This window comes from Trachypithecus francoisi, unplaced genomic scaffold (genome assembly GCF_009764315.1).
Source record: "Trachypithecus francoisi isolate TF-2019V2 unplaced genomic scaffold, Tfra_2.0 Lachesis_group11, whole genome shotgun sequence".
Classification (NCBI taxonomy): domain Eukaryota; kingdom Metazoa; phylum Chordata; class Mammalia; order Primates; family Cercopithecidae; genus Trachypithecus; species Trachypithecus francoisi.
Genome location: NW_022681456.1, coordinates 24,081,579 through 24,109,578, shown reverse-complemented (window position 1 = coordinate 24,109,578; position 28,000 = coordinate 24,081,579). Strand labels below are relative to the sequence as shown.

At 47.6% G+C, this 28,000-nt stretch overlaps 1 protein-coding gene across 1 annotated transcript in view; it reads left to right on the top strand.

Annotated features, from left to right (window-relative positions):
- The window catches only part of ACACB (acetyl-CoA carboxylase beta), a 140,154-nt gene that overhangs the window by 74,327 nt on the left and 37,827 nt on the right, over window positions 1–28,000 (top strand). The window contains 10 exon segments of the mRNA XM_033220706.1: window positions 586–720; window positions 5,036–5,182; window positions 7,465–7,653; window positions 10,340–10,440; window positions 14,292–14,380; window positions 14,470–14,594; window positions 20,169–20,282; window positions 20,459–20,572; window positions 21,501–21,590; window positions 23,258–23,376. Coding sequence (XP_033076597.1) covers window positions 586–720; window positions 5,036–5,182; window positions 7,465–7,653; window positions 10,340–10,440; window positions 14,292–14,380; window positions 14,470–14,594; window positions 20,169–20,282; window positions 20,459–20,572; window positions 21,501–21,590; window positions 23,258–23,376 — 1,223 coding nt within the window.

Sequence of the window (28,000 nt, the reverse complement as noted above, 5' to 3'; positions counted from 1 at the left end):
TTTTTTTTGAGACAGAGTCTTGCTGTGTCGCCCAGGCTGGAGTGCAGTGGCGCGATCTCGGCTCACTGCAAGCTCCGCCTCCCGGGTTCCCGCCATTCTCCCGCCTCAGCCTCCGAGTAGCTGGGACTACAGGCGCCCGCCACCGCGCCCGGCTAGTTTTTTGTATTTTTAGTAGAGACGGGGTTTCACCGTGTTAGCCAGGAGGGTCTCGATCTCCTGACCTCGTGATCCACCCGCCTCGGCCTCCCAAAGTGCTGGGATTACAGGCTTGAGCCACCGCGCCCGGCAATTTAACAGTATTTCTAAGAGAGAGAAGACCCCCCTTTGGAAGTAAACATCAGTTTCTGTATCTGTAAATAGGCATCACAAACACCTCCTTGGCTGGCTTTGCAGAGTGAATGGCACTTGCCTGGCGCATAGCAGGCTTCCAGTAAAGGTCACTTTTCCTTGTCCCTTCTGCCTGAACACTGCCCAGGGAGTCATTCCATTTAAATGATGAGTCCCTGCTCCGGCATCACTAGTTCTGGGTGGCTCTGGGTGTCAATCCTGATGGGCTCTGTACTATTTCTTCTTTTTACGAAATAGGTGATGAAGATGATCATGACCCTGAACGTGCAGGAAAGTGGCCAGGTGAAGTACATCAAGCGTCCAGGGGCCGTCCTGGAAGCAGGCTGCGTGGTGGCCAGGCTGGAGCTTGATGACCCTTCTAAGGTCCACCCGGTATGTGGTTCCACGGCCCAGGTGCCCTGGCTGGTGCAGGTGCACTTGCAGCCTCCGCGGGTTCAGTGAGACAGATAGACTCAAGGCTGATAGCTCTTCTCCTGCCTCCGTCTGCAGACAGAGCTCATCTCAGCAGCCACCGTGATGGTGCAGAAACACAAGAAAGCTGCACCCTGCTTTGCTCAGATCCCTCTCTGCGGCTCTCCATCCTGCTTAGAGTAAAACCCAATTTCTGCCAGTGACCTACAAGACCCCAAATGAGCTGTTCCCTGCTTTCTTCTCTGCCTTCCTCCTCTGTCCCTCTCCCCATCACTTACTTGAATACACGGGATCCCTCCCTCCTGGGGGCTGTCCTCTCTGCCATGAAGGACCTACCCCAGACTTTGCAGGGATCACTCTCAAGTCCTAGGAGCTTTGATTCCAATGTCTTCCCCTCAATGAGGGCATTCTTGACCACTGACCACCTTTTCTTTTTAAAAGACTTAATTTTTAGCATAGTTTTAGATGTACAGAACAGTTATGTAAATAGTATAGCGTTCCCATATTGTCTGTAGCCAGTTTCCCTGTCATTCATTTAATTATTATTCAATCAATTGTTGGTATTCTTCTTCTTCTTCTTCTTTTTTTTTTTTGATACAGAGTCTTGCTCTGTTGCCCAGGCTGAAGTTCAGTGGCATGATCTTGGCTCACTGCAACCTCTGCCTCCCTGGTCCAAGTGATTCTCCTGCCTCAGCCTCCCGAGTAGCTGGGGATTATAGGCGTGTACCACCACACTGGCTAATTTTTTTATTTTTAGTAGAGACAGGATTTCGCCATGTGGCCAGGCTGGTCTTAAACTCCTGACCTCAGGTGATCCACCCTCCTCAGCCTCCCAAAGTGCTGGGATTACAGGTGTGAACCACTGCACCTGGCCTCAATTAGTTACTATTGTTATCAATTTACTATTATTAATTTAACTATTATTGCACGAGCATGGTCCATTTGGCATATTTAATGAACCAATATCGATATATTAGGTATTATTGTTTAAGAATAATAATTAACTTTTAAATTTAACTATTATTGCAATAGTATGGTCCATTTGTCACATTTAATGAACCAATATCGATATATTAGGTATTATTGTTTAAGAATAATAATTAACTTTTAAATTTAACTATTATTGCAATAGTATGGTCCATTTGTCACATTTAATGAACCAATATTGGTACATTATTGTTCACTCAGATTTCCTTAATTCATTTTTTAAAAATTATAGTTAAATACACATAACATGAAATTTACTATCTTAGCCATTTTTAAATGTTCTCTTCAGCAGTATTAAATACATTCACATGGTTGCACAACCATCACCATCATCCATCTCCAGCACTTGCAAAACTAAAACTTGACACTCATTAAATAGTAACTCCCGAGTCGCTCCTCCCTCCAGCCCCTGGCAACCACTATTCTGCTTTCTCTCTATCAATTCAACTCCTCTAGGTGCCTCATATAGGTGGAATCTATATAGTATCTGACCTTTTATGACTGCATTTAGTATAATGTTTCCAAGTTTCATCCATCTTATAGCATGTGGCAGAATGTCCCTGTTTTTTTAAGGCTGCATAATATTCCCTTGTAGGGGTATATCACATTTTGTTTATTGACTCATCCACTGATAGACACTAGGATTGTTTCTACCTTTTGGCTACTGTGAATAAGGCAGCCATGAACATGAGTGTACGATTTTCTTAGTTTTTACCTAATGTTCAGGATCCTATCCAGGTTAGCGCATTGCATATGGTTGTCATGTCTCTTTCAACCGCCCTTTAAAAAATTGTGCTCACCTCTACCCATGTGCAAACACACACCACACCTCACAGAGACGACCTCACTGATTGTCTTCTTGGTTTATTATTTGGCCTCCAGGAGACTGGAAACACCATGAGAATAGGGCTTTTTGGCTTTCTTGCTCACTGCTGGGTCCCCAGTGCCAAAAACAGGAGCTGGTACGTCAGAGGTGCTCTGTAAATATTGGTTGTTGGATGAATGTATAGCAGTGCAGGTGCTGGGGCCATCACCCTGTCCTCAGGACCACTAGGGGGTGCACCAGAGTGTCTGTCATGTGACCCTGAGCTCAGGCTCTTGGGGGGACCTCCAATTTAGATTCCTGTTAATTTTTTAGCGTTTGTCAAGCCCTGTCATTACCTATGAGTCCCTGAGGTCAAGGACTACTTTTGATGTTCCCTGTTGTGATCCTGGGGCTTAGCACAGTGCTCGGGGCATAATGGGCGCTCAGAAATAATAAGTCTTGATGAATGAATGAATGTTTACACCCTCCTAAGCAAGACTCTAAAATAATTAGTACATCTGTCCAGCAAAAAAAGCATTTACAAATATCACATTGTCTCTTTTCTCCAGAGTATTCTATTGATTGTATTTGTTTTCTTTTTTTAAAAAATTATAGTTATGGGTACATAATAGATGTATATATTTATGGGGTACATGTGACCTTTTGATATAGGCATACAGTCTAATAATAGGTGTATATGTTTATGGGCTACATGTGACCTTTGATATAGGCATATACTGTCTAATAATCAAATTAGGGTGATTGGGGTATCTATCACCTCAAGCATTTATCATTTCTTTGTGCTAGGAACATTCTAATTCTACTCTTTTGGTTATTTTAAAATATACATTCAATTTTAATTGACTATAGAGTCACCTATTGTGCTATCAATACTAGATCTTTTTTTTTTTTTTTTGAGATGCAGTTTCGCTCTGTCACCCAGGTTGGAGTGCAGTGGCGTGATCTCGGCTCACTGCAACCTCTATCTCCAGGGTTCAAGCGATTCTCATGCCTCAGCCTCCCGAGTAGCTGGGACTTCAGGCACCTGCAACCACACCCGGCTAATTTTTGTACTTTTAGTAGAGACGAGGTTTCACCATATTGGCCAGGCTAATCTCAAACTCCTGACCTCAGGTGATCCGCCCGCCTCGCCCTCCTGAAGTGCTGGAATTACAGGTGTGAGCCACCACGCCCAGCCTCAATACTAGATCTTATTCATTCTATTGAACTGTATTTTTGTACCCATTAACCATCCCCACTCCCACCAGCCCCATTACCCTTCCCAGACCCTGGCAGCCATCATTCTACATTCTGTTTCCATGAGTTCATTTGTTTTAATTTTCTGCTCCCACATATGAGTGAGAACATGCTAAATTTGTCTTTCTGTGCCCAGCTTATTTCACATAACGTAATATCCTCCAGTTCCATCCATGTTGCTGCAAATGACTGTTGTTACAATCCTTTTCATTAGTCTCTCTCTTTTTTTTTTTTTTTTTTTTTGAGACAGAGTCTTACTCTGTCACCCAGGCTGGAGTGCAGTGGCATGATCTCGGCTCACTGCAACCTTCACTTCCTGGGTTCAAGCAATTCTCCTGCCTCAGACTCCCGGGTAGCAAGTAGCTGGGACTACAGGTTTGTGCCACCATGCCTGACTAATTTTTGTATTTTTAGTAGTGGTGGAGTTTCACTAGGTTGGCCAGGCTGATCTTGAACTCCTGGCCTCAAGCAGTCCGCCCACCTTGGCCTCCCAAAGTGCTGGGATTACAAGGGTGAGCCACTGCCCCTGGCATCATCAGTCTCTTTAGGGAGTTCCCAAAGCTAGGAATAGACTGGGCCTTTTTGGATCAGTGGGCAGGTCCAGGTACCTGCACTGTGATTCCTTTCAGCACACATTTCCTATGCTGGGTTAATAAGGCAGGGCCTGGCCACCCATTCCCTGAGCCTCACATAAATGCTTGTGAGACAGACTGGGAGATCAAGTAATTTTACTTGGTGAGTGTAGTTAGAACACTGCCCTTGGCCCTGGGCTGTGGGGGCCCAGATGGAGAAGCCATGATCAGACTGTGGAGGAAAACAGAATTTCACTCCATTTCCCAGGCTGGAGTGCAATGGCACAATCTTGGCTCACTGCAACCTCTGCCTCCCAGGTTCAACTGATTCTCCTGCCTCAGCCTCTGGAGTAGCTCAGATTATAGGCACGCACCGCCTTGACTGGCTAAATTTTTTGTGTATTTTTAGTAGAGATGGGGTTTCGCCATGTTGGCCAGGCTGGTCTTGAACTCAAAAGGAATGGTTTGGAAAACCCACATTGGGGTGTGAGTTTGGCCATTTTAACTTTCCAGTACATTGTCTTCGATTTTTTCCTCAGGCCTCATCCTCACTTGATATGGAAGCCAGCGGATCTGCCCCGCCTCCCGTTCTGCCCGGTCCCATTTGGGATTCCCAGAGTTTTCCTGACCTGTCATTCTTGTGGTGTCTCATCAGGCTGAACCATTCACAGGAGAACTCCCTGCCCAGCAGACACTGCCCATCCTTGGAGAGAAACTGCACCAGGTCTTCCACAGCGTCTTGGAAAACCTCACCAACGTCATGAGTGGCTTTTGTCTGCCGGAGCCCATTTTTAGCATAAAGGTAAAGTCACCTATGAGCGCAGGCGTGTAGATCCGTGTGGAGAGTCAGGTCTACCCCATGACAGCAGAGGTCATTAGTAAGAAATGAGAAAATGGTCGGTCCTCTGTTGTTTTTATTTTATTTATTTTATTTTTTGAGACAAGGTCTCACTCTGTCGCCCAGGCTCACTGCAGCCTTAACTTCGTGGGCTCAAGAGATCCTCCCACCTCAGCCTCCTGAGTAGCTGGGACTGTAGGTGCACCCCACCACGCCCGGCTAATTTTTTGTATTTTTGTAGAGATGGAGTTTTGCCGTATTCCCCAAGCTGGTCTCAGACTGCGGGGCTCAAGTGATCCACCTGCCTGGGCCTCCCAAAGAGCTGGGATTGCAGGCCTGAGCCACCGCACCCAGCCCGTCTGTTGTGTTTATGAAGGACCTGTCCTCAGGGAATTCCTCAATTCGATTGTAAACATTGGCCTGACGTTTTCTTTTTGATCGTAAACTGGGCTTGTAGCAGTTCAGCTCAAGACTGAGAATACTCCAATAGGACGTTAAGAAAGGAGTCAGTGGGGATCACCCCCCTTAAGGAGACGACAGACAAGGTACTTTGTTTGAAACCCACCTCTGTTCGCCGTTCACCCTTGCTGGGTCTCATCTGTTCACTCAGTAGAGAAACAAGAAGTTCTCTGATTTGCAGACCTCCTTGAAAGACCCGTGATGCTCATAACAGTGACTAGTGATGATGAAAATCGTGGCGATGATGATAATTGCCAATGCTTAGCAAGTATGTACCATGTGTCACCCTTTTTTTTTTTTTTTTTGAGATGGAGCCTTGCTGTGTCACCCACACTGGAGTGTGGTAGCACAATCTCGTCTCACTGCAACCTCTGCCTCCCAGGTTAAAGTGATTCTCCTGCCTCAGCCTCTTGAGTAGCTGGGATTACAGGCATGTGCCACCTATACCCATCTAATTTTTGTATTTTTTTTTTTTTTTTGGTAGAGATGGGTTTTTACCATGTTGACCAGGCTGGTCTTGAACTCCTGACCTCAGGTGATTCACCGACCTCGGCCTCCCAAAGTGCTGGAATTACAGGCATGAGCCACCATGCTCACTGTGTCACCTTCTAACTACTTAAAAGTTCAATTATTTCATCCTCCCAGCAACCGATAAGGTAGCAACTCTTATTTCTTTTTACAGTTGAGGCAACTGAAGCACACAGGGACTAAGAGACTTGCCGTGCTTCATACACGAGGAGGCAAAGATGACATCTGAATCATGGCCATCAGGATTCTGACTCTGTGCTCCTCACCCCATGTTATGCTGCCTGATGATTATTGACATCATTGCAACTTTTTTTTTTTTTTTTTTTTTTGAGATAGGGTCTTGCTGTGTCTCCCAAGCTGGAGTGAAACAGTGCTCACTACAACCCCGACCCCCTGGGCTCAAGCAGTCGTCCCACTTCAGCCTCCCAAGTAGCTGGGGTTACAGGCACCTGCCACCATGCCCAGCTAATTTTTTGTAGAGATGGGGTCTCACCATGTTGCCCAGGCTAGTCTCGAACTCCTGGGCTCAAGTGATCGTCCTGCCTTGGCCTCCCAAAGTGTTGGGATTGCAGACATGAGCCACTGCACTCCACAATAATTGCAACTTTTATTAGTTGGGGTGCTTCGCAGTTTATGTATCAGTTCACTTTGAAACCTCACAACCACACTGGGGCGTTGGCCCCATTGTCATCGTCATCCAAAGACCATCAGCATTGGCTACGGAGACACCCCGGAAAGAGCATAGGGCAGCAGTTCAGTCTCGGGAGCTGAGCAGCCTGGGTTTGCCTGCTAGTTTTGCTTCTCACTAGCTAAGTGACTTTGGTTAACTTAACTAATCTCTCTGTGTTTCAGTTGCCTCAACTGCAAAATGGACAAAATCATTAGACCTCCTTTGTAGGGTTGTTTTTAGGGATCAAATGAGAACATGTAAAGAAAGGCCCTAGAACACTGTCTGCTACTAAGCTAGTATACGATAAACATCAACTCATCACGTGACCTTATGTTTGATCCCTCCACCATGCTGGCTTTCTGATGCACAGAGAGGGGGAGTCAGGGTCTTCCTATGTGGGAAAAGTGAGTATTCCATGTGGTCAGGGACTGTTGCACTCTGGACTGCCCCAGAGGCTGCTGGGTCTGGATCTTCAGCCACTTGAGTGCATGGGGTCAGGATGGGTTGAGCTGTGTTGGGTGCCCTGTTGTGGGGTGTGGTGCCCATGCCCATGCAGGGCTGGGGGCTGATGTGGTGGTCCCCGCTTCAGCTGAAGGAGTGGGTGCAGAAACTCATGATGACCCTCCGGCACCCGTCACTGCCGCTGCTGGAGCTGCAGGAGATCATGACCAGCGTGGCAGGCCGCATCCCGGCCCCTGTGGAGAAGTCAGTCCGCAGGGTGATGGCCCAGTATGCCAGCAACATCACCTCGGTGCTGTGCCAGTTCCCCAGCCAGCAGGTACGTGCTCCCCCACCCCGTCCCACCCCGCCAGGATGGTCACACTGGGCCGGCTCCCAGTCTGGCTCCATATCTGGCCTCTGATCAAGTTGAACTCCTTGAGACCCACTTATAGCCTAACATATCAGGCCGAGGGTTTCCTTTCAAGCCTCATCTGCAGAATCCCATCATTTACGCAAAGCAACAGTTGTTTGAATGAACATCAACATTCCTTAGGTCTTATTGCGTAAAACTCAAGATTCCGATGGAGTTGATGCAGATGGAGTGAGCATTTCCCAAAAAAATAAACTGGCTGACATCATTAGAGGAAACTGCAAGTTTTTTTGTTTTTGTTTTTTCACTGGTTTACAGCTTTGATTTTCCATCCCTGGATTTTGTAGGTGATCATCTGGGAGCTCCATGTGTATGTGTGTGTGTGTACATATATATATATTTACACACACACACATATATGTATATATATTGTATTTTAAGAATTGTACTGGGGTCAGGTGCAGTGGCTCATGCCTATAATCCCAGCACTTTGGGAGGCCGAGGTAGGTGGATCATTTGAGGTCAGGAGTTCGAGACCAGCCTGGCCAACATGGTGAAACCCCATCTCTACTAAAAATACAAAAATTAGCCAGGCGTGGTAGCACGCACCTGCAGTCCCAACTACTCAGGAGGCTGAGGCAGGAGAATTGCTTGAACCCAGGAGGCAGAGGTTGCAGTGAGCCGAGATTGCACCATTGCGCTCCAAAAAAAAGAATATACTAAGATGTCTCATCATAATCATAGTTGCATTTGTGAACACGTTAAAAAAAAAGAATGGAAGCCATTCCAGGGTAGTATGAAATATCTCTATTATTTATACACTGGCCTCGCATTGCTCATTTTGTTGTGGTGGTTGGTTTTGTGGGGCATTTGAAAGGCATTTGCACTGGGAAGAGTCCCTCTGCCTATTTGCCTTCCTGCCCTCTGGTGAGAGGGTTCCTCACCATTGTCATCCACCCACCCACACATTGGTGATTTGGGAAACCAGAGGACAGTGTCGTTCAGGCCATTCTCAGAGGTTAGCAGTTCTAAGGGCTGGAATATTGTCCAGCCAAAGAAAGAAAGAATACTGATTCATGCTTCCACGTGGATGAACCTGTTGTGCTAAGGGAAATCAAACAAGCCAGGCACGAAAGACCACATAGTATGTGATATTATGTGATTCCTTTTTTTTTTTTTTTTTGAGACCTCCGAGTAGTTGGGATTACAGGCGTACACCACCATTCCCAGCTAATTTTTTGTTTTTTTTAGTGGAGATGTGGTTTCACCATATTGCCCAGGCTGATCTTGAACTCCTGACCTCAGGTGATCTTTCTGCCTCGGCCTCCCAAAGTGCTGGGATTACAGGCATGAGCCATGGTGCCCGGCCCTGTGTGATTCCATTTTTTATGAAATGTCCAGAATAGGCACATTCATGAAGAAGGAAGTAGATTAGTGACCGCCAGGGGCTGCAGTGCAGGGAAAATAGAGAGCGAGCACTAATGACTACGAGGTTTCTTTTTAGAGTGACGAACGTGCTTTAACATTAGATGGTGGTGGTAGTTGCACGACTTTATGAATACACTACCAACCACTGAATGTACACTTTAAAGGGAGATGGTGGAATATGATGGTACGTAAGGTATATCTGAACTAAAAAAGAACAAAAACCAAACTCTAGAGGATCCTAACTGAAAAAGTACACACTTGGAACTTTCAGGAATTTGTCATTGATGCAGGTTTTTTTTTCTTTAAAAATATTTTTGATGCCAAAGGCAATATACCAATAACATTACGTCTAATGATAAAGACAGGACCCTTCCCCACCGGCACCCTGGTTTTTGCTAGAGTGGGACATTCCCATCTCCTCGTTCCCCATCCTGTTCATGTGTGCGGACCGGTAGAAGGCGAGTGTGTGCACTCCTCCATGTGATTGCTGGCATTTTGAGCGCTTGAATTCTTCACCGTTGAAGGGATGAACAGGGGTGCTGCAGGGTAGCTGGAAGGCTTTGGGCCTGGAATTTTCAATCTTCAAATGAGCCTTGGATGGGACCTCCCTGGGAGGCTGTGGTGGGTCCTGTAGGTCAGCAGTTCCCAACCTTTTTAGCACCAGGGACCAGTTTTGTGGAAGACAGTTTTTCCACAGACCGGGGAGGGGGATGGTTTCGGGATGATTCAAGTGCATTACATTTATGGTGCACTTTATTTCTATTATGATTACATTGTACTATATGATGAAATAATTATACAACTCACCATAATGTAGAATCTGTGAGAGCCCCAGGCTTGTTTTCCTGCACCTAGACGGTCCCATCTGGGGGTAATGGGAGACAGCAACAGATCATCAGGCCTTAGATTCTCATAAGGAGTGTGCAACGTAGATCCCTTGCATGCGTGGTTCACAGCAGGGTTTGCGCTCCTCTGAGAATCTAATGTTCCCACTGATCTGACAGGAGGTGGAGCTCAGATGGTAATATGAGCAATGGGGAGGGGCTGTAAATACAGACGAAGCTTGGCTCCTTCTTCCACTACTTACCTCCCGCTGTTCAGCCAGTTCCCAACAGGCCACAGACCAGTGCTGGTTTGGGTACTGGTTTGGGGACCCCTGCTTTAGAGGACTGCTGTGTGGCATCTGAATCATCAGCAGTCAGATCTGTCTTGTTTTCCCATCCAGATAGCCACCATCCTGGACTGCCACGCAGCCACGCTGCAGCGGAAGGCTGACCGAGAGGTCTTCTTCATCAACACCCAGAGCATCGTGCAGTTGGTCCAGAGGTAAATCCTACGTCTCCCCGTGGGATGTGGTTGTCACCTGATTGTCGCATGCATTGCACCAGGGTGGTGCTCTGGGGCTGTCTTCAGGGCAGGCTTGAACTGAGAGAAAGTGCATTATGGTCCTGTGGTGCCATTACTAACAGCAGAACCCTGGGTAAGGCACTTTACTTCTGTGAATCTGTTTGCCAGCTGGCAAAATGGAAATTAAAACACTTTTCAAGACAAATTGTTTGGATTATAAAGGAATGAATTTTTTTTTTTGAGACAGAGACTCCTTCCCACAGAGGAGTGCAGTGGTATGATCTCAGTTCGCTGCAACCTCTGCCTCCCAGGTTCAAGCGATTCTCCTGCTTCAGCCTCCCGAGTAGCTAGAATTACGGGCATGTGCCGCCATGCCCGGCTAATTTTTGTACTTTTTGTAGAGATGGGGTTTCACCATGTTGGCCACGCTGGTCTCGAACTCCTGACCTCAAGTGATCCACTCGCCTCGACCTCCCAAAGTGCTGGGATTACAGGTGTGAGCCACCATGTCTGGCCTATAAATGTATTCAGTTTTGTGAAGTGCTGACAAACAGTAAATACTTGATAGTTACATTAGATTGAGACAATGTGGTGAAATAGCTTTATGTATGATAAAAGACTGCACAAATTGTTATCATTGTGGCTTTTGGGACAATTGCAAAGGAAAGTGGATGAATAATTTGTATTTCATCTCAAGTAGTTTTTTATTGTACAGGGGTTTTCTGCTGCAGGACTATTCTGATGACAAAAGGATTTTTTTTTTTTTTTTTGAAACGATGTCTCACTCTGTTGCCCAGGCTGGAGTGTAGTCGCGCGATCTTGGCTCACTGCAAGCTCTGCCTCCCGGGTTCATGCCATTCTTCTGCTGCCTCAGCCTCCTGAGTAGCTGGAACTACAGGCGCCTGCCACCATGCCCGGCTAATTTCTTTTTTGTGTTTTTAGCAGAGACCGTGTTTCACCATGTTAGCCAGAATGGTCTCAGTCTCCTGACCTCGTGATCTGTCTGCCTCGGCCTCCCAAAGTGCTGGGATTACGGCGTGAGTCACCACGCCTGGCCGACAAAAGGATTTTCTGCCACTTTTCACGAAAAATCCACCTAGCAAGAAAGCTTTCCTTATGAAGACAATCAGGGCCAGGTGCTGCGGCTCATGCCTGTAATCCCAGCATTTGGGGAGGCCAAGACAAGAGGACCACTTGAGGCCAGGAGTTGGAGACCAGCCTGGGTGATGTAGCGAGACCCTGTCTCTACAAAAAAAAGAGAAAGAAAAAGAGTCAGGCATGGTGGTGTGTACCTATAGGCCTAGCTACTCAGGAGGCTGAGGTGAGAGGACTGCTTGATCCCAGGAGTTTGAGGTTATAGTGAGCTGTGATCATGCCATTGCGCTCCAGCCTGGGGGACAGAGCAAGACCTTGTCTTTTACGAAAAAGAAAAAAAAAGAATCAAAGCATTATTGGATTTAAACCAATAAATTCCAGGCATGTTTCCCATGTGCCAGAAACTCCCAGGTACAAAGAATGTAAGATTGTAGAAAACCAGCCTTCTTTTCAAGGAGCTCCCCAGCTGTTAGGGAGAGATTTTAGTGTGGGTTTTCCACAAACTGCAAGTTTCACAGCCAAGGGCTAGGAAGGGAGTCCTCTTAAAACACATCGACTGCTACCCTTAAGCCCATCCTTTAAGCTTCAGAGAAACATCTAGGAAAAATGAATCATTAATAAATTAACTGAATTTTCTAGCAAATTTTCTGTGCTGAACATAAGTATTAAAACTCTGTTGCCGGGCGCGGTGGCTCAAGCCTGTAATCCCAGCACTTTGGGAGGCTGAGACGGGCGGATCACGAGGTCAGGAGATCGAGACCATCCTGGCGAACACGGTGAAACCCCGTCTCTACTAAAAATACAAAAACTAGCCGGGCGAGGCGGCGGGCGCCTGTAGTCCCAGCTACTCGGGAGGCTGAGGCAGGAGAATGGCGTAAACCCGGGAGGTGGAGCTTGCAGTGAGCTGAGATCCGGCCACTGCACTCCAGTCCGGGCGACAGAGCGAGACTCCGCCTCAAAAAGAAATAAAAAATAAAAAATAAAAATAAAAATAAAACTCTGTCCTGTGTTGTATAAGTGTGTGTTTTAAAACCACATTTGGATCAGAGAGTCTTTTAGCGTCTTGATCTGTTTTGCTGTTATTTGGTGATGCTGCAGTTAAGCTCGTTTCTACTTCCCCACAGCTCAGTGTCACATCTCCTGAGAAACTTGACCCCTGCGTTCAGATTTTTGGAGGAACATCCAGGTTAAAACTTTGTTTTAAAAGAGAAGTGGCTAGGTGCGATGGCTCACACCTATAATCCCAGCACTTTGGGAGGCCAAGGCAGGTGGATTGCTTGAGCTCAGAAGTTCGAGACCAGCCTGGGCAATATGGCGAAACTCTGTCTACAAAATATACAACAATTAGCCGGGCATGGTGGTGGGCACCTGTGGTCCCAGCTACTCCAGAGGCTGAGGTGGGAGGATTACTTGAGCCCGGGAGGCAGAGATGACAGTGAGCTGTGATTGCACCACTGCACTCCAGCCTGGGTGACAGAGCAAGAACCTGTCTCAAAACAAGAAAAAAAAAAAAAAGAGAGAAGCAAAATTTACATGGAGATCTTTTGGTAAATGTTTTTCCAGTTTGTCTTTTTAAAACGGTCTCTATACATTGGGTAAGTGATTGAAAAATTTTGTTTTAATGGTTAAAGCTTGCTAAACTTGGCTACCCCTGTTCAGTATCTGAAATCTATTAATGTGTGTGTTTGTTTGTTTTTGTTTGTTTTTTTTTATCTCTGTGGCCAGAAAGGCGCCCTCCCAAGTATCAGGCTTGGGATCTACTCCAGTTTTGCCTCCAGTTTGATGTGGAACCTTGGGCAGGGCAGTGTTCTTTCTGGCCTGCAGATGAACCAACTCCATATCCTTTGAAGGCCTCAGGATTAGAGGCTGCCTCTAGATACTTTTAAAAAAAATTATTTTAAAATTAACTAGTTAATTAATTTTTTTTATTTATTTTGAGACAAGCTGTCGCGCAGGCTGGAGTGCAGTGGTGCGATCGTAGCTCACAACAGCCTTGACCTCCTGGCCTCAAGTGATCCTCTTGCCTCAGCCTCCTATGTAGCTGGGACCACAGTCATGCGCTACCACTCCCGGCTGATGTTTTTGATTTTTTTGTAAAGACAAAGTCTCACCTTGTTGCCTAGGCTGCTCTTGAACTTCTGGGCTCAAATGATCCTCCTGCCTCGGCCTCCCAAAGTGCTGGGATTATGAGCGTGAGCCACCATGCCTGGCCTTAATTTTTTGTTTTGTTTTGTAGAAATTGGGTCTTGGCAATATTGCCCAGGCTTGAACTCCTGGGCTCCAGTGATCCTTCCATCTCCGTGTCCTTTCTAAAATCCTTTCTCTCTCTCTTTTCTTTTCTTTTTTTTTTTTTTTGAGACAGAGTCTTGCTCTGTCACACAGGTTGGAGTGCAGTGGTGCCATCTCAGCTCACTGCAACCTCCTCCTTCCAGATTCAAGTGATTCTCCTGCTTCAGCCTCCCGAGTAGCTGGGACTACAGGTGCATGCCTCCACACCCAGCTAGTTTTTGTATTTTTAGTAGAGACGGGGTTTCACCATGTTGGCCAGGATGGTCTCGATCTCCTGACCTCGTGATCTGCCTGCCTCGGCCTCCCAAAGTGCTGGGATCACAGGTGTGAGCCACCGTGCCTGGCCAATCCTTTCTCTTTTTAAAAATCATAAAAAGAAAATATTAAATATTCAGGTACTCAAGGAAGGGGTGTGAGCATTAAGAGCAGCCTTCCCTTCTCCCCAGATACCGCAGCGGGATCCGCGGCTATATGAAAACAGTGGTGTTGGATCTCCTGAGAAGATATTTGCATGTCGAGCACCATTTTCAGCAAGGCAAGAGATGCTGATGCCAACACCAGTGGGATGGTGGGGGGCTGAGGAGCCTGAACTTTACCTCTGCATGGTGTTTTGTCTCCCCCTAGCCCACTACGACAAGTGTGTGATAAACCTCAGGGAGCAGTTCAAGCCAGACATGTCCCAGGTGCTGGACTGCATCTTCTCCCACGCACAGGTGGCCAAGAAGAACCAGCTGGTGATCATGCTGATCGTAAGCAGGAAGAGGGCCTATTACCCAACCGGGGTGGGTCAGGAGTCCGCAAACATTTTCTAACAAGGAGCAGAAAGTGGCCGGTTGCGGTGGCTCATGCCTGTAATCCCAGCACTTTGGGAGGCTGAGGCGGGCAGATCACTTGAGATCAGGAGTTCGAGACCAGCCTGGCCAATGTAGTGAAACCTCGTCTCTACTAAAAATACAAAAATTAGCTGGGCATGGTGGCACGTACCTGTAATCCCAGCTACTTGGGAGGCTGAGGCAGAAGAATCGCTTGAACCCAGGAGGCGGAGGTTGCAGTGAGCCAAGATCGTGGCACTGCACTCCAGCCTGGGCGACAGGGCAAGATTCTGTCTCAAAAAATAAACAAAAGGAAAGAAAAGGAAAGAAAAGAAAAAGTAAGCCAGAAAGTAAATATTTTAGACTTTGCAGGTTGGCGTGGTCTCTGTCTTGACCACTCAACCCTGCCTTTGTACAATGTAAGCGAATGGGCGTGACTGTGTTCCCATAAAACTTCTTTGGGAGCCTGAGGCGGGAGCATCACTTGAACCTAGGAGTTCAAGTCCAGCCTAGGCAACATTCTAAGACTCCATTTCTTAGAAAAAAAACTAAAGTTGGGCACTGTGGCTCACTTCTGTAATCCCAGCACTTTGGGAGGCTGAGACAGGAAGATCACTTGAGGCCAGGAGTTTGAGACCAGCCTGGGCAACACAGGGAGACCCCATCTCTACAAAAAGTACAAAAATTAGCCAGGTGTGATGGTGTGCACCTGTCGTCCCAGCTACTCAGGGGCCTGAGGCAGGAGGATCACTTGAGCCTGGGATGTTAAGCCTGCAGTAAGCTGTGATCACAGCACTGCACTCCAGCCTGGGTGGCAGAATGAGATCCTGTCTCAAAACAACAACAACAAAAACAAAAAACACAACTTTGTATACAAAAACAGGCAACGGGTGGGGTTTGTTGGCCCCTGGGGAGATCATGACTAATGCAAAGCACCTACTTTGTGCCAGGTACTCTTGAAGTGCTTTCCAAATACACAGTTGCTCATTTAATTCTCACAGCAGTCCTAGAAAGTGGGTGCTGCTGTCACAGCTCTTTGGCAGAGCACAGAGAAATTAAGCCACTTGCCCAAGGGCATCCAGCTCCTAAATGTAGAGCCAGGATTTGAACCAATAGTCTGACTCCAGAGTCCTGAACTATTAACCGTGGGATATTGGATTTTGAGTCCTGTGTGTGAAGAAGAAGAGGTATGGAGTCTCTGTTCTTGTTTCTCTTTTCACTTGATAATAGCAGTCTTTTGTTTTTTGTCTATTTTTTCTTTTGAAACAGGGTCTCGCTCTGTTGCCCAGGCTAGAGTGCAGTGGCACCATCATGGCTCACTGTAGCCTCTATCCCCTGGCCTTAAGCCATCCTCCCACCTCAGCCTCCCAGGTAGCTGGGATTGCAGACTCACACTACCACACCCAGCTAGTTTGTTTGTTTGTTTGTTTTGTAGAGATGAGGTCTCACCATGTTGCCCAGGCTGATCTTGAACTCCTGGGCTCAAGCAATCTTCCTGCTTTGGCCTCCCAAAGTGCTGGGATAACAGGCATGAGCCATTGCGCCTGGCCAATAACAGCAGTCTTTTATGACTAAAAATATTATTCTTTGATATGTCCCTGGCAACTGACTTGGAAAATGTAGGATCAGCAAAGTAAGAGAGACTTGGACTTGGCTTATGGTAGAAAGGGGTTTGGCAAATTTTTTTTTTTTTTTGAGACGGAGTCTTGCTCTGTCGCCCAGGCTGGAGTGCAATGGCATAATCTTGGCTCACTGCAACCTCCGCCTCCCGGGTTCTATCTGTCTGTCTTCTATCTATCTTTTTTTGTTTGTTCGTTTGTTTGTTTTTTGAGACAGAGTCTCACTCTGTCGCCCAGGCTGGAGTGCAGTGGTGCGATCTCTGATCACTGCACCCTCCGCCTCCAGGGTTCAAGTGATTCTCCTGTCTCAGCCTCTGGAATAGCTGGGATTACAGGCATGTGCCACCATGCCCAGCAGATTTTTGTATTTGTAGTAGAGACATGGTTTTGCCATGTTACCCAGGTTGGTCTCGAATTCCTGACCTCAGGGGATCCACAAGCCTCGGCCTCCCAAAATGCTGGGATTACAGGCATGAGCCACCACAATGGGCCTGGCAAATTTTTTTTGTGTGTGTGAAGGGCCCCGGATAGTAAAGATTTTAGGCTTGAGGACGTCCATCCCCTGTAGCCACTACTCAGCTCTGTGAGCTCTGCCACTGTAGCCTGAAAACAACTAGAGACAATAGATACATGAATGAGGGTGGCTATGTTCCAATAAAACTTTATTTACAAAAACAGTCAGTAGGCAGAGTTTGGCCATGATCTTAGAGGACAGTTAGTACCCTATCCCCTATCCAAATTGCATTAATAAATATTGGAGTTTTTGGTAAAGAACCATTTAAAAATCTCACGCAGCAGCTTTCAATCCTGGTTGTACATTAGAATCACCTAGGGGGTGGGGAGACTTCTAAAAAATACAGTTGCCCATGCCCCACCCTTGGTCAATTTAATCAGAGTTTCTAGGGGTGGGGCCCAGGCATTAATGCTTTTTGAAAGCTTCCCTGTGGGAAACTTAAATGTGCACTGTATATTAGATAATATTATTGGTTTAATGTTCAGTTTCTGTGGTGTTTTAATGGTTCTGTAGGTAGGTGGGAGGGAGATATGTGCTAAAATAGTATAAAGGATTGTGGTGTCTGCAACTGACTTTCAGAAAGAGAGTGTGTGTGTATGCGCATGCACGTTCTTATTAGAGAAAAATCAAATATGATAATATGGTAAAAGTTTAACAATTAGTGAATCTAGGTGATTACTATGGGGTTTTCAACATACTCATCTTCAATTCTTCTGTAGTTTTGAAGTTTGTAAAAACTGATTGGGAGGGAGGACTCCCCAAGTGATTGCAACGCGCAGCCAGGACTGGGAACTTATACCCAAGGAGATATCCACTCTTTGTGGGGAGTTTTATTGCTAAAATAATATAATGCTTTGCAAAATACATTCTTTGGATGGAGTTTCCTGGAGTTGGAGTGTTTGTCAAGCACAATATGCCTGTAATCTATTACAGCCAGCTTGCCATTCACAGGCTGGGGCTTGGGTCTGTGGGTTATTATGCTGGTCGTTCCTCTGTGCACATATTGACTCTCTTCTGGGCATGAAGTCCTGAAAGGTCACGTACACCAGAGGACAGCCAAGGGAAGATGGGTGGAGCAGCCCCCAGCTCTTGGGAATTGGGACATTGGCCTGGACCTCCTTGAAGATAGAGGCTACAAATGTTGAACCAATTACAGTCTGGAGATAAATGTGAGATTCATTATTCTTCTGACTTTCTTGGTCCCATTTGTTAGAAAATAGTGAGTTCTCTGCGCCTGATGGCATTTGGTACCTGAGAGGTTTTGAACAAAGACTTGCGAATTGAATGATTACTTTGAAATGAATTTTTTTGAGGCTTTTAAAGGGACCTAGTTTCTGACACCAATTCACTGATCATGGGACTTCGTTAGTGACACAAAGCAACAAAACATGATTCTGTGGACTAAAATATACAAGATGAGACTGCTTCGCAAGTTAACAAGAAAAAAAGTTTTTTGTTTGTTTGTTTTTTGTTTTGTTTATTTTTTTTTGAGACGGAGTCTTGCTCTGTCACCCAGGTTGGAGTGCAGTGGCGCAATCTTGGCTCACTGCAACCTCTGCTTCCTGGGTTCAAGTGATTCTCCTGCCTCAGCCTCCGGAGTAGCTGGGACTACAGGCATGCACCACCACAACTGACTAATTTTTTGTAGTATTAGTAGGAAACAGGGTTTCGCCATGTTGGTCAGGCTGGTCTGGAACTCCTGGCCTCAGGTAATTTGCCCACCTTGGCCTCCTAAAGTGCAGGGATTATAGGCATGAGCCACCGTGCCCTGCCTAGAAAAATATTATTATTATTATTATTATTATTATTTGTATGTAGAAGGCAATGGTCAGATTTTTTAACGTTCACACTTAGATGTGTGTGTGTGAATTTAAAAAATGTTCACATAAACAACTCCTGAGTTTTTCACCTCTTGGAAAACCACCAGTCTAGCTGCTGGCCAGCACCTGTGCTGTCCTGCCCTGGGAGCCACAAGCCTAGGGGATTGGTGGAGAGTTATGCCACCACCATTTGGTAATAGAAAGCAAATCAGAGAAGGGAGAGGAGATTTAGAATACTTTCCTACCACATTTCTTCAGCATTGACATTCCTGTGTGTTTGTGTGTGAAATATCAGTATGTTAAAATTGTTTCTGATGATAAAATCAGTATTGGTTCATTAGAATAGGAAAATGCAGAAACACATGTAGAAAAAAATGCCCCATAGCTCTACCGTCTGGTGACCTCTGGAAGACCAGGCTTAGTGGATGCCTGGGGTAGGGAATGGGGGCATATTGCTCAGGAGCTCTGGTATTTAGCATTCATTGCTCTGTCTTCAGTGGGTGGTTAGGGAGCACCTGCACTGAGCCGTTCCCAGGCCCTGCATGCACTTAGGGCACAAGAGGAGATGCGAACACCGGCTGCACCCAGCCCTGGTCTCCAGCAGAAAGGCTCTTCTTTCAGAAGCAGAGAGGAGGGATGCAACACAGACACACTGTTCCTCCCTCCTGTAAGATTCAACCCCACGTCCCTCTCCTCTGAAACTGTGAACCCATTAAGTCAGGCAGCAATGTGTAGGGGAAAGAGCGGGAGGCTTTGGGGGCAGAATAGTCCTGTGTTTGAATCTCGCTCTGTCTTACACACGTTTGGTAGCTTTGGGGTGAGGCATATTGCCTCTTTGAGCCTCAGTGTTCCTATCTGTAAAATGGGAATCAAAATAAGTAACTCCTCATGGGGGTGGGAGAATTTGGGGAGTTGTATATAAAGGGTCTAGCTGTTTACTAGCCACCTGGCACACAGTATGCACCTGATAATCACTGACTTTTTTTTTTGGAGACAGAGTCTGGCTGGAGTGCAGTGGTGCAATCTCAGCTCACTGCAACCTCCACCTCCCAAGGGATGCCGAGTAGCTGGGGCTACAGGCACGTGCCACCATGCCTGGCTAATTTATATATATTTTTTTTTTATGGAGATGAGGTTTTGCCCTGTTGCCCAAGCTGGTCTCAAACTCCTGAGCTCAAGTGATCCTCCTGCCTCAGCCACCCAAAGTGCTGGGATTACAGGTGTGAGTCATCACACCTGGCCTTATCACTGGCTATTAATAGTAATGTAGGCAGGGGTTTAGTTGTATTTGTTTGTTCTTACCAGGCATTTAGAGCATGTTTTGGGGTGGATGAATGGGTGGCCGAGTGAGTGAGTGAGTGAGTGAGTGAGTGAGTGAATAAATGAATGAATGACAGGAGAAAGTGGTGAGAGTTTGGATATCAGGCTGTGCCGGGCCTGTTTGGAGAACGGAGCAGCTGCCTGGCTTTTGGGGCGGGCGCTTCCCCAGCCGAGATGAGTGCTGCATGTTTCCCTGGGCTGGAGAAAAGCCATTTAGCTTCTTTTTTTGTCCCTTAAGGATGAGCTGTGTGGCCCAGACCCTTCCCTATCGGACGAGCTGACCTCCATCCTTAATGAGCTCACTCAGCTGAGCAAAAGCGAGCACTGCAAAGTGGCCCTCAGAGCCCGGCAGGTAGGGTTTTGGGGTGCGGTCCCCATGATGTGCGCTTCCCCCCACCCTCCTGTGCGGCCCCTACCATGCTCAGCCCTCACCATGCACGGTCCCACCATGCTGCCGGCCCGTGTCCGAGCCTCTGCCTTCTGCCCTGGGAGGTTGGCTCACACCAGCACCCCACCCTCCCCCTGCAGATCCTGATTGCCTCCCACCTCCCCTCCTATGAGCTGCGGCACAACCAGGTGGAGTCCATTTTCCTGTCTGCCATTGACATGTACGGCCATCAGTTCTGCCCCGAGAACCTCAAGGTGAGCCCGTCTCCTTCCTTTCACCTTCTACAGAGCACACACTGTGGCCCAAGGTGGGGGCCTCTGGGGAAACGGCTCCTCTTGCCTCTTCAGGTGCTCAGTGGGGTGCAGGGCATAGTCACAGATGCAGGCAGTTTAGCCCAATGTGGCCAGGGCTGCCCGAGGGAGCACCTGGGGAGATTCTAGGAGAGGTGGGCATGGAGCCCAGTCCTGCAGGAAGGACAGTGTGACAGCAGCGGGGGCTCACCTGGTGCAGTTTACAAACCTCAGCTGTAATGGAGCATACGTGGAAGCTGTGAGCCTTCCCATGGCTGAGTCATGGCCTCATCTTCCCTCTTCCTGGACTCTGGCTCATTTACATGCTCTCAGGTACCCCCTCAGTGCCTGCTGGGAGACCTGTCCCAGGTGCCATCATCCCAGAGTTCTTCAGCTCTCACGTGATTTAATCTCCCGTGATTAAATAGGGGAGGAGCCCAGTGCACTGCAGGGCACTGATTGCTTTTAGTGGTCGAAGCATGACTTCTCCCTGCTCCCACCACCCCCACTCATCAGACTGGTGATTAAAAAACTTACTCACTGGCTGGGCGCGGTGGCTCATGCCTGTAATCCCAGCACTCGGGAGACCAAGACTGGAGGATCACTTGAGCCCAGGAATTTGAGGCCAGCCTGGGCAACATAGTGAGACCCTGTCTCTATAAAAAATACAAACAAGCAAACAAACAAAGAGCCAGGCATGTTGGCGCACGCTGTAGTCCCATCTACTCAAGAGGCTGAGGTGGGAGGATCGCTTCAGGCTGGGAGTTTGAGGCTACAGTGAGCTATGATCACACCACTGCACTCCAGTTTATCTCAAATAAACAAAAACAAAGAAAAACCTGAAACTTGTTTACATTTACTTTTCCTTGTTTCCCCTTTTCATTTCCCATAGAAGTTAATAATTTCAGAAACAACCATCTTCGACGTCCTGCCTGCTTTCTTCTATCACGCTAACAAAGTCGTGTGCATGGCGTCCTTGGAGGTAAGCAGGAGAGGCCCAGAGAACAGCACTGACCGTGCCAGTTCTACTGTTCACTTCCACCACCATGCACCTGACCCTAGGCCACACGCCTTGTGAATGTGATCCTATCCTTTTCTATACAAGGTAGGTATGTTAATAGTCCCATCTTACAGAGGAAGGAACTGAGGCTCAGAGAGGTGAAGCGACTTATGCAACGTCACACAGCTAGAAAGTGGCAGAACCAGGTTTTGCATTATTGGGTCTGTCTCATTCCAGATTCCATGCTAGTCACCACTGCTGTCTCATGTGTCATTCCAGCCTCTTCCAGGCAGGGCACATTAAATACTAATTCCTGAAAGCCAAGTCTGAGGCACCTCATCTAAACTTTCTGACTCACGTGCATTAAATACCTTTGAAAGACTTTTCTGCTTGGAACTGCCAGAGCTAGAGGAACCCAGGTGACAACTTAAGGTGAACCCCCTGACCCCCAGGTGATGAGGTAGAAGGGCATGGATGGTAGCAAAACCCAGATTAGAGCCAGGTGATCCCAGGTGCTCTTACTCTTGGGAGCAACAATTCAGGTCTTCTTGAATTCAGGAACCAAGAGGTGTTGTGTTGGTTCCAGGAAATCAGAGTTTTAAATCAGCTCTTTTATTATTATTATTATTTTGAGACTCGCTCTGGTGCCTAGGGTGGAGTGCAGTGGCACTATCTCAGCTCACTGCAGCCTCTGCCTCCCGGTTTCAAGTGATTCTCCTTCCTCAGCCTCCCCAGTAGCTCGGCCTACAGGGGCGCACCACTGCACCTGGCTAATTTTTGTATTGTTAGTAGAGACAGGGTTTTACCATGTTGGCCAGGCAGGTCTGGAACTCCTGACCTCAAGTGATCTGCCTGCCTCAGCCTTTCAATAAATTTGCCCTTTTAGAATCCTTTTAAGAAAATATGAGATGATGTCTTGTGTTTTTAACATGGTCCTCTTACCTGGGACTGCTTTGCTGGCAGTAGTTTTTCCAATATTCTTTATCTTCTGAGCTCAGTCTCAGTCCCCTGTTGCCCCCACTTTCTCTTCTGCATCCTTGGGAGCCTGTGAGTCACACAGTGAGAAGGTTTACTGGGTCTTCATGGAGACCATCTTGGGCTTGTTAGCATGTTACAGCCACAGGGTCTCCTGGGCCTGCAGCTTTTATCCCTCTATGGGTTTCACCTCTGGAAGAATCTTTCTCAGGCCTCACTCTTTGTTTCTAACAGTGAGACCTAATACACCTCTTCTGTAGTTACTTTAAAAACAGTTTTTGTTTTGTTAGATACAGGTCTTGCCATGTTGCCCAGGCTGGAGTTGAACTTCTAGGCTCAAGCAATCCTCCTGCCTCAGCCTCCCCAGTAGCTGGGACTACAGGTGCATGCCACCATGCTTGGCTTATAGTTACTTTTTAAAGTGCTAAATACTATTTGTGTCAATCAGAGATTTTTCTAGGATGCTTTTGGGGTTTTTTGTTTATTTGTTTTGTTTTTCCACCATGCCCAGCTAATTTTTGCAGACGTGAGCCACTGCGCCACTGCACCCGGCCTGCGAGAGATAGACCTTTTAGAGGTCATTTCTGGTACCCCTTCCCTGTGAGTGCCCTCAGCTTTTGAGGACACTCCGCAGTGCCCCCTGAGAGAACGTCCGTGTGCTTCTGCCTTGTCAGGTTTACGTGCGGAGGGGCTACATCGCCTATGAGTTAAACAGCCTGCAGCACCGGCAGCTCCCGGACGGCACCTGCGTGGTAGAATTCCAGTTCATGCTGCCCTCCTCCCACCCAAACCGGTATGGAATGAGACGCACCCAGGGAAGGCCTGTGTTTCTGTTCTCCCCGACCTCTGTCGTCCTGTCTCTGGAACCACCTGGCAAGTGTGTTTGGACATGCTGCTGGGGAGACATCAGCAATAAGCGCTTCCCGTCTGGGAGCTCCCTGCAGTGCCATTTTTCTCCCCTCTAACATGGTGATAATGCAGAGCCCACCTCCTACACCTGCACTGTTCAGTACAGTAGCCATGTGTGCCTATTTACATTAAAATGAATGCACATGGGCTGGGCACGGTGGCTCATGCCTGTAATCCCAGCACTTTGGGAGGCCGAGGTGGGCAGATCACTTGAGGTCAGGAGTTCCAGACCAACCTGGCCAACATAGTGAAACGCCGTCTCTACTAAAAATACAAAAATTAGCCGGGTGTGGTGGCACATGCCTGTAATCCCAGCTACTGGGGAGGCTGAGGCAGGAGGATCACTTGAACCGGGAGGTGGAGTGAGTCAGTGAGCTGAGATTTCCCCACTGCACTCCACCCCGGGTGAAGAAGCGAGACTCTGTCTCAAAAAAAAAAAAAAAAAAAAGAGACCGGGCACAGTGACTCACACCTATAATCCCAGCACTTTGGGAGGCCGAGGTGGGTGGATCACAAGGTCAGTAGTTCGAGACCAGCCTGGCCAACATGGTGAAACCCCATCTCTGCTGAAAAAAAAATACAAAAATTAGCCTGGCATGGTGGCATGCACCAGTAATCCCAGCTACTCGGGAGGCTGAGGGAGAACTGCTTGAACCCGGGAGGCGGAGGTTGCAGTGAGTTGAGATTGTACCACTGCACTCCAGCCTGGGTGACAGAGCAAGAGTCCATCTCGAAAAAAAAAAAAGAGAAAAAACAAAGAAGGTAAATGAGCCAGCCATAGTAGCCCACACCTGTAATCCTAGCACTTCAGAGGGCTGAAGGGGGCAGATCAGGAACTTGAGGCCAGGAGTTCGACACTGGCCTGGCCACCTCGGTGAAACCCCATTTCTACTAAAAATATAAAAATTAGCCAGGTGTGGTGGCACACCCCTGTAATCCCAGGTTACTCAGGAGGCTGAAGGACAAGAATCGCTTGAACCTGGGAAGCAGAGGTTGCAGTGAGCCGAGATTGTGCCACTGCACTCCAGCCTGGGTGACAGAGCGAGACTCTATCTCAAAAAAAAAAAAAAAAGAATTCAGCTTCTCAGTCATACTGTGTGGCTCATGACTGCCTTATTATGTGATAGTGGAGTTCTAGAACATTCTGTCATGGTAGAAAGTTCTAGTGGACACTGCCACCCAAGCCATTGGGAAGAGTCATGAGATAAGGCACAGGTAGCATTTTAGACAGTGCCTGGCACAAAGAAAGTTGTTGACTGTGAGTGATCCCGGGGATGACCATGACTAACTCTGTTATTGCCATCTAGTGGCATGCCATTGGCCTGGGTGCTCTGCTCAGGCTGCCACACTTTTTTTTTCTTTTTTTTTTTTTGAGATGGCATCTCGCACTGTTGCCCAAGCTGGAGTGCAGTGGCACAATCTCAGCTCCCAGATTCAAGCAATTCTCGTGCCTCAGCCTCCCAAGTAATTGGGACTACAGGCACGCACCACCATGCTTGGCTAATTTTTATATTTTTAGTAGGGATGGGGTTGCATCATGTTAGCCAGGCTGGTCTTGAACGCCTGACCTCAGGTGATCCACCTGCCTCGGCCTCCCAAAATGCTAGGATTATAGGCGTGAGCCATGGCACCTAGTCCACACTCTTATTTTATTCAGTTCTTATCCTCTGTTGGCCAAAAATGTGTTCTCATCCTCGTTTTACAGATGGGGGCCCAGGGCCGTCACCTGACCTAGGCTGAGCTGCTCGTACATGTGGAGTGAGAATTTGAGCCCAGGCCACACTCTCACCTCCAATTCCTTTCCACAGCCTTCAGCAGCCCTCTGAGCCAGGTGCAGAGGCACCCACACTGTCCTGTCTGTGTCCACTGTAGTCTGCTGTCCAAGAGCTGTAGTTCAGTAGATCCCCTCAGTGTTCTCACCTGAGAATATCTTTTTTTAAATTTTTTTGAGATGGAGTCTCACTCTGTCACCCAGGCTGGAGTGCAATGGCACAATCTCAGTTCACTGCAGCCGCCGCCTGCTGGGTTCAAGCGATTCTCCTGTCTCAGCCTCCCAAGTAGCTGGGACCACAGACATGCACCACCAAGCCCCAATACTTTTTTTTGTATTTTTAGTAGAGATGGGGTTTCACCTTGTTGACCAGCTTGGTCTGGAACTCCTGACCTCAAATGATCTGTGCACCTCGGCCTCCCAAAGTGATAGGATTACAGGCACCACCATGCCTGGCTCACCTAAGAATAGCTGATGTGTCTGAGTTCCTCACTCACAGTCTTTTTTTCAATCCATCTTGTTTCAGGACCCAAAGTATTAATACCATTTAGGTCAGGTAGAGTGCGATATCTTCCCTTAAAGTAATTATGTCTCCCTGGGATTCAAAGCGTTCTCTCTCACGCTCCCTTGCCCCTCTGGTTTTGGTTCTTATGGGGGTGCCCAAGGCCTTGCCTATGGCTGCAGTGATGTCATTGTGATTTGGGAGTTCGGTTGATCAGATCTGTACAGGCAATAGGGTTCATGCTTTGGTGAAGCAGGGATTTTTCTGGCCTCTTGGGATTTTTAAACTAACTTTCTTTTCCTGCTGGTTTTAAGAAGAAAGATGCTGCCATGTTTTGGATGAAGACAAGGGGGCTTCCCTAGGAGGCACTGCCTTTCCTAGTTATTTGTTTTTACCCTTCTTATTTCCAAAAATAGGATTGTGACATTCTACCCCATTGAGAGAAAGGGGACAGACTGATTGCAGCCTGGGGTCATTCTGGGGATTTGGGGAGCAGTGGTGGTATAAGATATTTTGTAGCTGTCTACTCCTGAGAAGGAATTCTTTTCTCTTTTGATTTTTTTGTTTGCTTGTTTAGAGACAGAGTCTAAACAGGCTGGAGAGCAGTGGCATGATCATAGCTCACTGCAGCCTTGAACTCCTGGGCTCAAGTGATCCTCCCACCTCAGCTCCCTGTGTAGCTGGGACTACAGACTTGCGCCACCACACCTGGATAATTCTTTAAAAATATTTTTTTTGCATAGATGGGGGTCTCACTATGTGGCCCGGGTTGGTCTTGAACTCCTGGGTTCAAGTGATCCTCCTGCCTCAGCCTCCCAAAGTGCTGGGATTATAGGCGCGAGTCCCTGTGCCTGGCCTTCTCTTTTGATCTTATTGTCTCAGCAATTCAGCCCTGTTAGGAAGGGAAGGGCGGCTCTTCTGAGGGCTGTGGGTCATGCCTTGTGATCTGCATGTATATCCAGGTTATTGGTTGTGACTTTCAGTATGGGCACAGGGTCCTTTTTTGACCCAGAGAGACATTGAGGACCCTGGGGGACTCCTCGCCATCTAAGATTCTCACAATTGCTGTCAGTGCCAGAAATGTATTTTGGGCCTGTGAAGAGACCTTGCCTGTGGGTGCCCCCACCACCCAGCCCTTTGATGCCTCCGTAAAGAGCCATGAGGAATAAAGTCTACCCCCAAGACAGCCCAGCTTGGCCCTCAACACCTGTGTGTGTAGGGCCAGGCACATGGTGCTTTAGGTCACCAAGACCCAAGGGAAGGTCAGGTGAGAGGTTGGCAGGGCTTTGTGCCAGCTGCAGCCTGGACCTCTGCGCTGGGTGGGAACTGGCTACATCCCCCTGCTATGGGGCTGCTGTCCTAGCTCTGCCCACTGTTGCCCTGCAGGAAACTGACCATCACAGCCAGACTTCTCATTGTTTTTTTCCAGCAGAAGCAGGAAATCTATTTTTTTTTTTTTTTTTTGACCTGAAGTCCTTCCATTTTTCAATGGGGACAGGTGGTTCCTGTTAAATGAATACATGAATGCATGTTAATTCATGTATGTTATTAAAATGCCGCATGGCCCAAAGTCATTCTGTGAGCGGCATTCAGCCACACTGCCACTGCAAGTTTGTGACCCCTGGATTGAACTGTCGGGGAGCAGAGGGGCCATGATCATGATTTCAGAGCACCCAACAGGAATGCACATACCTGTGTCAGGGTCCCCAAAAGCACCCCCAGGTTCGATCATCGCCTAGGAGAACTCACAGGTCTCAGGACGTAGTCATGCTCATAGCTCTGGCTCATTAGGGGGCAAGGATACCAAGCAGTTAGCCAAGGCAGAAGGCATCAGGGCGAAGTCCAGAGGAAAGCAGGTGCGCTGCCAGGGTCCTCTCCCAGTGGACTCACGCAGGGCGCACTTCATTCCCCCAGCCAGGAGTTGTGACAACACAAGTGAAGGGTTGTCTTCCAGCTCTGCACCAGGGATTGGTGGCCGGTCACACCACCCTCTGCCCTGCATCAAAATCTCAGGCTTGCAGAAGAAAGCAGGTGTTCAGCATAAACCACACTGTTTGTGCAAACGGGTGAGGCGCAGTGAGCCACCCTTGTCACCTTCAGGGAATGATAGGAACCTTCCTGAAGTCCAAGTTCCCAGATGCCAGCCAAGGGCAAGCAGGTCTCCTTTCTCAGAAGAGCAGTGTGGGGCCTGCTGTGTTGACTTCCTGCACACCATATGATTACCCCTCCAGTACC